Below are 13,921 nucleotides of genomic sequence, written 5' to 3'. Positions count from 1 at the left end.
TCCAAATCCACCAGGAAGCCACCTCGCCTGCTGCTCACCACCTTTAACCAGTCGTGAATCTGAAAGCAGGTGTTTCTCAGTTGCTGCAGACCAAATCTCAAAGGTACTATTTAATCTGGTAACTGTGTGTTTTAACGAGTATATGCAGTAAAAATGGGTTGCTACCACAATGATCCACCTTTAATCCACCACCAACTTACTTCCCAACTTTCATAACACCTCCTGCATAATTAAATGCCCCCTCCACCCATTTCCCGCTCCGGGGAGCTTCACTAAGTTCCCCCCACCCAGTATTGTGACAGTGCCATTTTGCAGTTGTTGGCTGAAGTTGTACAAGGTCACTTTGGTGAATTGCCTCTTTTTCTATCCTTTCCCCTCTTCCCAGGTGAATTGGTCATTTTCTTTCCTTTTTATCTCTTGCTGTGTTATTTGCCTCACTTACACACTTAGTTGACTCTGAACAGCATGGCACAGATCGTAAATCCACCCTGTGTGGTCATCCCAAGAGCTATCATCATAGCACGCTGATGCCTCAGCACCAACACTATGGCTAACAATGAAATCACTTTATTACCTTTTGATCACAAGGCATACCGATGGATGCTGGTGACGTCAAAAAGAAATTCTAACTGAGGTCTAAGGACTGTTGGAGGGGTAAACGCTTAGGGAGTGAAATTGGTCTATGCTAACATCACAAGACAGGCTTATAGCAAATGACTTTTCACCTAACAGAACAATAGTTCAGACTCTTTTTGGTGACTCGTTTCTTCGTTTCACTGTTGCTGGTGCTTTGCATTGAAATTAAACGTCTTTGCAATATTTTCCAAGTCAGTGGAAAATAAAAAAAACACCGGCACGGTGAAAATTTGGCTGCTGCTTCAGTATGAGCCTGTCGTTTCACCCTGCTGGCACAGAGCCATTCCAAACCCTTCATTTCCTTTCCTTGCAGACCAGAAGCTGAAATGGACATAGCCACTTTGCAGACTGGAGTGTACACCCAGGATCACAAAGTCAAAGATTACAGGATTCCAATGGGATACTTCATTTGACCTCAGTTACTTTTGAACCGCCTTCTGTTTTATGATCAACAGTAAACTTGGAGATTTTGCTTACACCACCAGTGTCCATGCCACTTCTTCATATTTAAATTTAGAACGATCTTGAAACTGATCTCCGGGGCAGCCTGCTTATATTCTCTGTTCCCTATTTTTAAACCAAGTATTGATTCAGCATCACGTTTTAACCCTTCATCAGTGACTCCTTATTTCTGCCATTCACCGCCAAAGTGACCTTCCAATAGCTTTCTGAAATCTAAGTGCAGTATGAACTGCAATTCCAATGTCCTCTACTGCCTGTTGCATCATCAAAAAACAACATTCTTTGCTCAGTTCTGTGTGGCCTCCATTGCTGAAGCTACTGGTGTCACCTCTAACAGTGGGCACCAGTTTCACGGGGGACCACAATGCTTGGGGTCTGAGCCCGAATCCTCGACTACAGAATTGTTTCCTTGCTGGAAATAACGGTGTCTTTTGATGCAAGTAAATGGTAGCATATGTGTTCGTGAGTAATATTTTGACATGATGAATTACTATTATGACAAGAGGTTGCAGTGCCTGTAGGCCAGGCTATAAAGCGATGCACATATTGATAGCTGGGTCACATCACATAACTGAACATGAAATGCCAGATGCACCGTTTGGGTTTGTAGCACAGAGTTATCAGCATTGTTTTTCATTCTATAAATAAATATAACAGCAAAAGAAAATCAGTGATAAGGAAACGTTATTCAGCCCATCACTCCAGTACACTATCTCTCACATCACGACATCTATTGTGATTGACCCTTAATTGCTCTCTGTAGAGGCCTAGCAAGCCATTCACTTGCATCAAACCAAAACAAAGGGTTCAAAAAGTAGACATATCGTCTTCTAGAGAAGGGCAACAGGAGTGTGATGGGATACTCTTCACTTGCCTGGATGAGTGCAGCTCCAACAACACTCAAGAAGCTGGACACCATCCAGGACAAAGCAGCCCGCTTGATTTTCACCCCATCCACAAATATTCACTCCCTCCACCAACGAAGCACAGTGGCAGCAGTGTGCACCACCTACAAGATGCACTGCAGGAACTCCCAAAGCCTCCTTAGGCAGCCCCTTCCAAACCCACAACCACCACCATCGAGAAGGACAAGCGCAGTAGACAGACGGGAACGCCATCACCTGGAAGTCCCCCTCCAAGCCACTCAGCATCCTGACTTGGAAATATATCACTGTTCCTTCACTGACAGTGGGTCAAAATCCTGAAACTCCCTCCCTAACAGCACTGTGGGTGTACCTACACCCCATGACTGTAGCACCTTCTTAAGGGCAGTTAGGGATGAGCACTAAATGCTGGCCTAGCCAGCAACACCCACATCCCATGAACAAACGTAAAAAAAATTGACACCCAGACCCTGAGAATTAATCATTTTTAAAGTTATATTTGGGATAGCTCCAATATCGTTGTCTCAATTATCTTGCTTGATAGATTATTTTAAAGACTAACCTTCATGTGAGAAAACTTTTTTATATCAGTTATATCAATTATACTAGATGGAACTTCTAGAAAGAACTGGTATCAAATGGAAAGAAAAGATGTATAATGCTGCAAAGATTAGGGGTAGGCCAGAAGACTGGAAACATTTTAGAAACCAACAAAGGATGACTAGAAAAATAATTAAGAGAGAGAAATTAAAGTATGAGAGAAAACTTGCAAGAAATATAAAAACAGACAGGAAAAGCTTCTTACATAAGTGTATAAAAAGGAAATGAGTAGCAAAACTCAGCAATTGTCCCTTAGGGAGTGAGACTGGGAAACCAGTAGATGTTGTGCATTTGAATTTCTAAAAGGCATTCAATAAGGTGCCACATAAAAGGTTACTGCACAGATGAGCTCATGATAAAAGCAAAACATTGCAGATGCTGGCAATCTGAAATAAAAACAGAAAATGCTGGAAACATTACACTGATCTGGCAGCATCTGTGGAGAGAGAAACAGAGTTAACGTTTCGAGTCCATATGACTCTTCTTCAGAGCAGAGCTCATGATTTTGGGGGTGATACATTAGCATGTTTGGGGGATTGGCTAACTAACAGGAAAGAGAGAGTCGGGATAAATGGATCATTTTCAGGCTGGCAAACTGTAGCTAGCGGAATCCTTCAGGGACCAGTGCTGGGACCTTAACAACTTACAATCCATATTGATGACTTGGATAAAGGGACCAATTGTATTGTAGCCAAATTTGCCAATGATACAACAGTAGGTAGAAAATAAGCTGTGAGAAGAATACAAAGAGTCTGCAAAGGATATGGATAGGTTAAACAAGTGGGAAAATTTTTTGGCAGATGGAGTATAATGTGGAAAAATGTGAGGTTGTCCACTTTGGTTGGAAGAATAGAAAAAACAGAATATTATTTAAATGAAGTGGGATGGCAGAATGCTGCAGTACAGAGGGATCAGAGTGTCCTTGTACATGAATCACAAAAGGTTAACGTGCAGGTACAGCAAGTAATTAGGGAGGCAAATGGAATGTAAGCTTTTATTGCAAGGGGGATGGAATGTAAAAGTAGGGAAGTTTTGGTACAGCTGTACAGGGCATTGGTGAGGCTTCACCTGGAGTACTGTGTACAGTTTTAGTTTTTTACTTTAGGAGGAATCTACCTGCATTGCAAGCAGTTCAGAAAAGGTTCATTAGGCTGATTCCTGGGTTGAAGGGTTGTTTTATGAAGAAAGGTTGAGCCTATACTCATTGGAGTTTAGGAAAATGGAAAATGGTCTTATTGAAACACATATAATTCTGAGGATGAGGGTAGATGCTGAGAGGATGTTTCCTCTCATGGGGGAACCGAGAACGAGGGAGCACAGGTTAAAAATGATGGCTCTCCCATTTAAGCCAGAGGTGAAGCATAATTCCTTCTCTAAGAAGGTCGTTAGCCTTTGGAATTCTCTTCCACAGAGAGCAGTGGAGGCAGGGTCAGTGAATATATTCAAGGCTCAGTTAGATTTTTTATCAATGAGGGAGTCAAGGGTTATGGAGGACAGCTAGGAAAGTGGAGTTCACGCCATAATCAAATCAGCCATGATCTTACTGAATGGTGGAGGAGGCTCAATGGGCTAAATGGCTCCTATTTCTTATGATGTTATGAACTTCAATTGCTTGCTGCTTTATTAAAGCCTTCTGAAATGTCCCATAAAACTTCATGTACAATGAGCTGTGGTTCTGCAGGCAATTAAAGTAACCATTCTCCAACAAGCAGTAATGAGAAATGTGACCAGCTGTTTGCCTAAACTCCCTAAAGTTATTCAAATATTACCATGGGCAGAATATTATGATTGGTGTGCGGACGCGCACCCGACACATCTGAGCGTAAAATGACACATGATGATGTCGGGCGTGCATCCCGATGTCATTACGCAGTCTCGCGATATTTCGTACAGCAGGCGTGCATCAGATTCAGCTGCATTCCCGCTGATGATTAAAAGGCCTATTAAGGCCAGTAACAATCCAATTAACCTCAAATTTACCCTGCCCACCCAACCTTACAGTTGGCGGGCAGGTGAAAAGGCCAAGCAGCCTTTACATTTTTTTTAGGAAATCTCATCCACGAGCGGGATGAGGTTTCCTAAAGCAAATAGACATTTTTTATAAACTTGATTTTTGAATTAAAAACATGTTTTATTAAATTTTTATTCTTTTCATTACTTTTTTTTCACAGGGATTCAATCTCTCTGAGGCAGCTCTGTGCCTCAGGGAGATTGAAGCGTTCTTTCTGGCACATACGTGAACTGCGCGCTAGGCCAGGCTCTCCCTCCTCCCCCCAGCCACAGTGGCAGTGCTCAGCACTGCCGCTCGCGATCCACGCAGGGCAGGCCTTAATTGGCCTGCCTGCATGAAATCGCAGTGCAGAGCCAATCGCAGGCGGCGGTCGGTTTTCCTATCGCCCCCACTGAGTACCCCCGCCAAGGGCAAAATCCTGCCCCAATCTTTAACACCTACATGAACTACTGGCCAAGCAGACAGACACTCAGTTTAACATCTCATTCAAGGCCGGTACCTCTGACAATTCTACACATAATTCCAAACTGAAGCACAAACATACGTGATATATCAAATGTTAGCATGGGGCCTGAACCAAAAACTTACTAGACTTAGTGCTACCAACTGAGTTAAACTGACCCTTCTTTTTTTTAAACAGTGTGCTGTTGCCCCTGAAGGAGGCAAAATATACAAAGTAAATCTATATATTTAAAACTCACTCACACTACACTTAAATATGGGCAAAGTATTTTACCTTTGGAGAAGAAACTTTGACATGAACAATGATTGGTGCTAAGGAGGTCTTGATGAGCTGGGCAGGATGATTAATGGTGTCCGCATCTAAAACAACCAACTGTAAAGTTCTGGCCAATTCGAAGATTCTTTCAATTTCACTCTGTACTTCAGCTATTGAAAGAAAAAAATAGAAAAAACAGTTATGCTTTAGAGAACTCACCCTGGGAATGGTCATCAATCAGTCCAGGCTACTTGGCACATGCAAGTTCACAAATAAGAAGATTGAACATCAAATCTGGTATACCAATCAGCAATGATCAACTCTTCTCAGCTTTCTAAAGAATCAATTCTTGGGCTGCTAACTCCATTAGCTGCCTCTTTATAATAGTTTACATGCCTGATTTGCCTTTTACCAGTTGATATTCACCAATACCCCACAACCCTACCAATCCCTTAATTTTGTTCTGCCATATTAAGCAGTTTGTTTATTTTCAATTTCCAATTCTAATGGCTAGTGTATACCCAAAACATTAATCTAACTTGTTCCAGAACTGATCAACCAGCAGTTAATGCTTTCATTTCAAGTTGAGAATACAGCACTGTCCAATCTTGACTATCCAGTTCTTTCATAGACTTCAACTTAATTTAGACTGCGCTGTGACCACAACCCACCAGAACAAACAAGATATTGAAGTACCATCTGCAGTTTCGGTCTCTTTGCCCAAGGAAGGACATATTCGCCCTAGAAGGAGTGCAACAAAGGTTTGCTATATTGATTCCTGGGATGAGAAGATTATTCTCTGAGGAGACACTGAATAGATTAGGCCAATTTTCCTTAAAGTTTAGAAGATGAGAGAGTGTCTCATTGAAACATAAAATTCTTAAGGTGCTTGACAGGGTAAGCTGCTGAGAAAATGATTCCTGGGGTAACATTTCCCCCCCGTCTGGGTGGGGGATGTGCGGGAGCAGGCGCATTCCTGATCGGCGCACCAGGTGAGGGGGCACGCCGCCATTTTACATGTGCGCTCCCTGTGCACGCGCCCTGTACACACGAGGGGAGGGAATCCCCGAGCTGGAAGTGCACTCGTTCATGCACGTGCTCGAAAGAGCACACAGATCTCCCTGAGGCAAAGTGCTGCCTCAGGGAGATTGGTGGAAGTTTTAAAAATTTTGTGGAAGGATGGGAAAAATATTCCTGACATGTCCCCTCATGTGACACTGTCACATGAGCTGGGACATGTCAATTTCTTATATTTAAACATTTTGTGCACATTTTAAATCCCTCATGAAGCCTCATCCACCTGTGGATGAGGTTTCATGTTTTTTCTGAAGGCCCGCCTGGGCTCTTTGTCTGCCCGCCAACCTTAAGATTGGGCGGGCAGGTCCATTAATTGGTTTAATTACTGTTTTTAAAGGGGTTAAGTGGCCGTTGACAGTTCGGAGGGCACGCAGCCGAGCCAGCTGCGCGCCCGCCAAACTGAAAATGTAAATGACGTGGGGTGACGTCAGAACACACGCCCAACGTCACCCCGTGTCATTTTACACATCAGCGAACGGGCCTCGCCCCCTGCTCCCCGATGCAGTCCCTGGTGGAGGTATCTGAAACACGGAGCCATAGTTTCAGAACAAAGGGTCAGTCATTTAGGAATGAGATGGGAAGAAATTTCTTCACTCAGGGGGAGGTGAATCTTTTAAATTCTCAACCTCAAAGAGCTATGGATGCTCAGCCATTGAGTATACTGAAAGCAAAGGTCAATAGATTTTTGTATACTAAGGGAACTGTGGGTTGTGAGATAGTGTGAAAAGGTGGAGTTGAGGTAGAAAACACACCATAATCTTGCTGAATTGTGGAGCAATGGCCAAATGGCCTATTGCCTCCATTACTCCCCACCCCTTATCTAGAGGGTTTGCTCTCACACCACTGCTAATGATTTACTTCAGCATTCAGGAGATTGCTAAAAGAGGAAAGCTAAAAACATGGCTTAGGGACCACAAGAGGTGCCTGGTTAGTTCAAGTGTACCTTTTAATATGCCTGTTTATAATAACTATGCGTGTTGTAATCTATCATCCAGAGAGAAAAATCTAGTATTAAAGTGACCAAAGACTTTATCTCAGGTTAGCCCATTCATTCAAGTAATTTGTATTCATAAACTGCTCTGTAGAATTAAAGTGCTTGACTATTGTTAACTAGTGCCAACATTCTCTTAATGTACTTTGAAAAGCTGGGACTATAATGCAACAGATTGCATCTACACTGCAGATCATCTGAAGATTCCAGGAATGGGTTTTATTGGTGACAGTATAAATCCACACCATAAACCAATTTGAAGCAAATTTTTATGTTAAATGGATTTGGTCCTGACTTTGAAGTTACTTAGTTTTTCAGACCAGTGATCAGCCTTAGTATACCAACATATCATTACACCTAAACTGGAAACAAACAAAATGGCTACTTATAGCAAACATTTGGTACTATACTGCACTTGCTCAGCAGCATAAGAACCTACAAAATTGTTGTACAGGAAAAGAATTGTTGGTCCATCAGGCCTGCCCAACAAACACGAGTCAGAGAAACACAATTAAACTTTGCTTCCTATCTTTGCCCTCTTCACCAGCTCCCAACCCACTGGATCATATAGTACCGACCAAAAATGACCACATAAAAGTAGCTTTACAGATAACGATTGCAGTGCACTATGTTGTGCATTTTGAGGCATTTTGACAAATTGATAAGACATAATAACAATGAAGGATTTTTTAAAATAAAAATCATTGTTAAGGACACTCAGTAGTAAACGTTATTCCAAGATAAATACATCTGGATCAACTTAACCCATCAGAAGAAAAATGCCACATCTCCCTTTTACAATCAGCTCTGACTCAGGAGGTTTTTTTTGAATTTCCGTTACTTTTTCTGGAAATCTGTTCCAAGTGTTGGTATCTCCTTGAGTGAATTTGACTTTTACCTATATTTGCCTGTGCTTCCTTGCTCTATTGTCATGTTTAATTTTGAAAAAGTGCTCTGGATCTGCTTTCTGTGAGCTATTTATAATCTCATGTACTTAGATGAAATCTATTCAGTTGCTATCATCTAGGGCTGAAGTGTGACAATTCGTCTTTCCTCAAAGCCCAGTCTTCTATCAATTAAAGCTTTTTAAGATGTTCTAGAACTATTTTAGGCTGTAAGTGGAGGGAACATGTTTTAGTGACTCACATATCATCACCGACTGCATTCAGTCCATAGAGACTGATTGTAAAGTATTTGACTCTCTTTTCCTTGGGTTCCCTTCCTATGAGCAGAGGCATATAAGGCAGACAAAGCACATGCTTATGTCTGCTTCCAAGGCTAGTTTTTTTTCCCCTGGAACAGGTCGCCAGAGGTTATAGTTTGATGGACAGCACTCTGCATCAAGCATGGCTGACCAGGAGAGTCTCCTGCTCTTACCACCTGTCATAGGTGTATTGCAGGGATTTACAGGTTGATAATCAACCTGTTTGGCTGCATTATGAATGCACCTTCCATGGCCACCAAGTACCGGAGTGGGACTCTGAGCTTCGGGCAGGGGCTCCAACCAATTCCAAATGATTAGAACTTAAGAAAACAAGAAAATATGCACGATGATCAGCAAATAATCTATTTATGCAAAATTTTGCCTAAAATTCTCTTGTCCCGGGGAATAAAAATTCCAGACTATTCACCAATTGCATACTTCCAGTGTTCAACTTCGCTCTGCTGACTGACAAGGGTGAGACAACGTTTACTTGAAACTGAAACACCACAGTTTTCCTTCCATCATGGGGGTTGTGTTTCTGGAGTCAGTCACACATAGCAAATGATCACAGCCGCAAAATATCATTGCTAGCACAAGTTGAGTTTTCTCCTTATTACAGGTTTTACTCCATTTTCCCTGATTACATATAGAGCTATTAGCAGGGTTCAGGCTGTTCTTCAAGCAAGTAATGCCAATATGTCCCTTGTGTGGTCACCCCTGCAAATAGCAAGGAAAGTGCAACAGCTTTTATTGGAATTGGTCACTCTTCACATGATAATTGCAGGTCAGATTTGAACTTTGTACAAGTGGGCAAATGAGATTCAATCTTGCCCTGAATATGAGAATAGCCATTGGCCCATCTTAATCCATTCATCCTAAAAAAAAAAAAATTTTTTAAAGCAGGCTTCGAATCCACGACCCTCAGACTCAGGGTCGCATGCGCTGCCGACTGAGCTAAGCAGGTACGCGCTCCATTCATCCTAAGGTGCTCCCATTGTAGCTCTTTCTTAAGTGATTCTTAATTCTGACTTAGGTGTGCCTCCTGCCAATAATTATAGAGGACACCTTGTTTATTGCAGGATAGGATTTTAGCTGCACGCGTGCAGTACTGAATGCAGTGCAGAAACCAAAGATTCTACCAAGGCAATAAAGTTACCGCACATGCATTCTGACCAGCTATCTGGAGGACAAGTTAAATGGTCAGCAAAACCCCAAAAGGTCTTCTCAGTCAACATTTTAAACATTTACATATTATCATCGCTACAAGTAATGAAAAATATGAACTGTGGGCAGTAGTGGCCTTCACTTGGACAGGCCTGATGAACTTTTCTGGATCTGTCCATTGTTCCTACTTTCAGTGACACTAAAGGATGTAAATCTGCCACCTTGGAAACACACACACACACACACACACACACATCCACCCACCAGTGTTGGGTGATTTGAAAGGAAGTGAGTACTGACAGACACGACATTAGTATCAATACAGCAATTCATGCAACAGGCAGCAAATGTAAGCCATTTGGAAATCTGGTACAGCAGTCAAAAAAATAATCACAACAAATTTAGGATTATTGAGGACATTTGAAACAGACATATGGCACAAATGTGGTGTTGATATTTGTCAATAACCCTGTGTATTATCACACATCAAAAAGGCTCCCTACTTCCATTGGGTTTCAAAGGAAGCAAAAATCAAATCGACAGACGTGTCTGTAGATAAATACTGGCACTTCCAAAGAGACTCTCCGTGTACAATTTAACACACATTCATAATTTCAGGAAATGTCTTCCCTGGCAGCTGATAAAGTGCTTTTACTTTTGAAAGGCCTCATACAGTTCTGGAGAAAGAAATGCCACCTGACAGCACTGTGATTATAGAGTCTACTGCTGTGTTTATATTACAGGATCACTTCAAGGAGGAGAGCCATGCTGCCAGTGCAGTGGAACCCAGCCCATTTATCTTGGAGGGCAGATTCTACAGGCCAAAAGCAACAAGCGCATCTCACATGTGGAAGATATGCTCAATCATTTGAAATTCTGCCTGCTGTAGTTTTCTCAATTAAGTGGGAAAGGTGTGTGCACACCAGCAGTTGAGAAACTATGCATTGGTTGAGCACTCAATCAATCTGCAACCCGAGGTGACGGTGCCCTGTTAGATAATAATTATATTGGCAATATTGCCTTCAGAACCACCAGGCAAAATCATCTCTTCAGTTGCATCTCAATGTCACTGGAAACAACTGTGCCATCTCATACACCATCCAGTACTGTTGCCAAAGGCAACACATCTGCATCTGTTAAATATGACATAATTTCAATGTCACTTTGTGGCTCATTTGCTTTTAGATATGGGTGACTGTGATCAATTTAAGGGTAATTTACAGGGCAACAAGGTCACACAATATTTGGTTGGAAGTCCATTTGTGATAAGATGTGGTAAAAGACATGAAAGAAAAGAATTGATATCTTCCCCGTATTCAATAAAAAAAGAATGTGGCATCACTGGAAAGACAGTATTTATCCTTGTTGAGTAGGTGGTGGGATGCCTTCTTCTTGAACTGCTGCAATTTGGGTGCAGAAGATGTTCTCACACTGTTGTTAGATAGGGAGTTCCAGCACTTTGATCCAGGATCCTAAATATACTGTATTGTGCTTTGGTGTTAATTTGCATAAACCCAGCTGGATTTTGCCAAATAATGCAAAATCCCGATGACAGGATCATTTGCAGGTCATGGGTCAAAAGGACAGGTGGCAGGGTTTCTATGACGATCTTCCACTTTGCAGCCAATTGACATCCAGTTGGTGGGGGAGCCAGTTAATAATGGGTGGAGTGTGGGACCTTGTGCCAGCAGGAAATCTAATGCCACCATTTTTTTAAAGGCCAGTCTGCTGTCTTCCTATAGGCTGCACCCAGAGAAGCCAGAGGAAGGGCTGCATCAGAAGGGAACATGCGGTGGAATAGCTGCAGTGAGATGGAAGGTTGCTCCATATTTCAGTGATGTCTCTCTGGAGCGGACAGCAAGGAAACAGAGAGAGGCACTTCCATTGGATGGGAGGAGGAGACCAGTGAGCCTCAGGAAGGAGATTTGTCAGAAGACGCCTGAGGAAGTCAGGAGCCTTAGGGTGGTTGCACAAACTTGGGCACATTGTCCAAAGCACTTCAATGATCTAGTGAGGTCTGGCAAGGTGAGTGGCATGCATAATGGTAAGATGGCACCCTGCATGTCTTGTATGGCAGCCTGGCAATGTGAGGCGAGGTGAATGACCCATGCAAAATGTCTCACCAAGAACCACAGTGAGCTACAGAGTAGCCTCACACAGAATGCCACGGTCAGTCAGAGACATTCACTGCAGTGCCTAGCATTAATGACTACTTTTAAAAGACCTTCCATGATGACAGCCATTTGAAGTGCTGCAGTTTTTCTTCTTTATTCTTTCACAGAACGTGGACGTTGTTGGTAAGGCCAGCATTTGTTGCCAATCCCTAATTGTCCTTGAACTGAGTGGCTTATGAGGCTATTTCAGAGGGCAGTGAAGAGTCATCCACATGGAGTGGTCTGAAGTCACATGTAGGTCAGATCAGATAAAAATGGCAGATTTCCTCCCCTAAAGGACATTAGTGAACCAGATTTTTTTTTTTTTAATGACAATCGATGATAACTTCAGGGTCACGATTACTGAGACTAACTTTCACTTCCAGATCTATTAACTGAATTCAAATTCCATCAGCTGCCATGGTGGGATGTGAACACCCGTGCCCAGAGCATTAGACTGGGTCTCTGGATTACTAGTTCCTCGACATTATCAACACACCACTATCTCCCCTGAAGCCTGACAAACATAGCTGGACAAGGGGTTGCGTGACACTCTGCATTTCAGGAAATGCAAGCTCATCATGCGAGAGCACGGGGATACAGGGCAGATATACTCTTCATTGCTAAAATAACATAGATGGAGGAAATAATGGTGATTGAATGGTGGCATCAGGCCATTGAGAGCAAGGTGGGTGTGAGAGCCAGAGTGAGTGAGAAGAGCGACGGTTGAAGGCACCAACCCTTCTCACCAGCCTTTGCAGTGGTGCCTATGTGACCCTTGATGACCACATGAAGATCAGGAGCATGGAAAGACAGAAGGAAGTGGGTGGGCACAGACGTTTTTCACATCACTCTCGTCTCTGCTTCAGTGCCAAGGGTGGATTAAGTGCTGCCGAGGGCATCAGCGCTACCTGAGGCCCTCATGGCCTTGCGTTGGTGGCATTGATACATGTTTAGAATGGGTGGCACTAGCTAAATGCACATGAGCAGGTAACTCCCCATCAGAGGATTGAAGAAAGGCGCAGTGATACACAGCTGCCTACAGCATAGTGGCAGGGTGCTGGAGTAGCAGCAAGAAATGTGCGGTCATCCTTCAGAGTTCCCAGGGGCTGTTCACTCCCACGAGAAAATGATGGACGAGTCCATCCAGGCCATGAGTGACATCATATCCGGCATGTGATTGCATGGCCTCCTCCAATGAGTACCCATTTTTTTCCTGTTTTGTGGCTAGGGTAGGCCATGTTCCTGGAAACAAGGCAGGGGAAAAGAAATGTTATGTCCTTTTTCCTGAAATGCAGAGTGTCATGCAACCCCTGTGTGTTTCATGTACACTTCTGGGATATCCCACGAGTGTAGGTGAAGAGTCCCTGCCTGAAGACAGCACATTTAAATCATACAGGAATAATGTTGGGGGGGGCGGTGGTGGTGGTGGTGGTGTTGTTATGTCAGAACTCCAGCCACTTTCAAAGTGTTTGCTTTAAGGTGTAGCAAAGAAGACCAGTTACTACTGGCTACTCCAGCAGCCAGATGGCCTCAAGACCTTAAAATATGAGCATGACTCAGGACCATTTCCGGGTCCTGACCCCTCGCCGAAAGATCTTCCCAGAGACGGTCAATTCAGAGGCCACCTCCAGGTCCGCTGTCCAATTAAGGATGGCGGATGGATCCCTTTGCTGCAGGCCATATCCTACAGCCTTGGAAGGATGGTAGCCCCACAGCCAGAGGTGGGCACTGCCACTATCAAAGGGGAAATGCAAGGGCCCCTCCATCTTGGGGTGCCCTCTGAAACAGGTTAGACATCAATTAAATAAGCAGTGGCCACAGCCTGGGAAATCTCTCCACAGGATGGCCATCGGCAGCAGCTGTGGCCTGGTGGCTTGGGTTGGGGGGGGCGGGGGGGGGGTAAAAACAGGAGGCTTCACAGGCCCCTCCAAGGCCAACCACCAGCAAACTGCCACCAGGCACCTGTACAGTCTGGCCCTCAGTGGGGAACCCACCCATTGTGGCCGTAGCAACATGTC

General features: G+C 43.5%; 1 protein-coding gene across 5 annotated transcripts in view; it reads right to left on the bottom strand.

Annotated features, from left to right (window-relative positions):
* cacnb4a (calcium channel, voltage-dependent, beta 4a subunit) overlaps positions 1–13,921 on the bottom strand; it is a 205,855-nt gene that overhangs the window by 38,143 nt on the left and 153,791 nt on the right. For all 5 annotated transcript variants that reach the window (XM_041201270.1, XM_041201271.1, XM_041201274.1 and 2 more), the window contains one exon: positions 5,330–5,481. In XM_041201270.1, coding sequence (XP_041057204.1) covers positions 5,330–5,481 — 152 coding nt within the window. The remainder of the gene's footprint in view (positions 1–5,329; positions 5,482–13,921) is intronic.

The sequence above is a fragment of the Carcharodon carcharias genome, chromosome 12 (assembly GCF_017639515.1).
Source record: "Carcharodon carcharias isolate sCarCar2 chromosome 12, sCarCar2.pri, whole genome shotgun sequence".
NCBI classification, from domain to species: Eukaryota; Metazoa; Chordata; class Chondrichthyes; order Lamniformes; family Lamnidae; genus Carcharodon; species Carcharodon carcharias.
The sequence above is the reverse complement of the archived record's forward strand: the minus strand, read 5'-3'. Positions and strand labels throughout refer to the sequence as shown.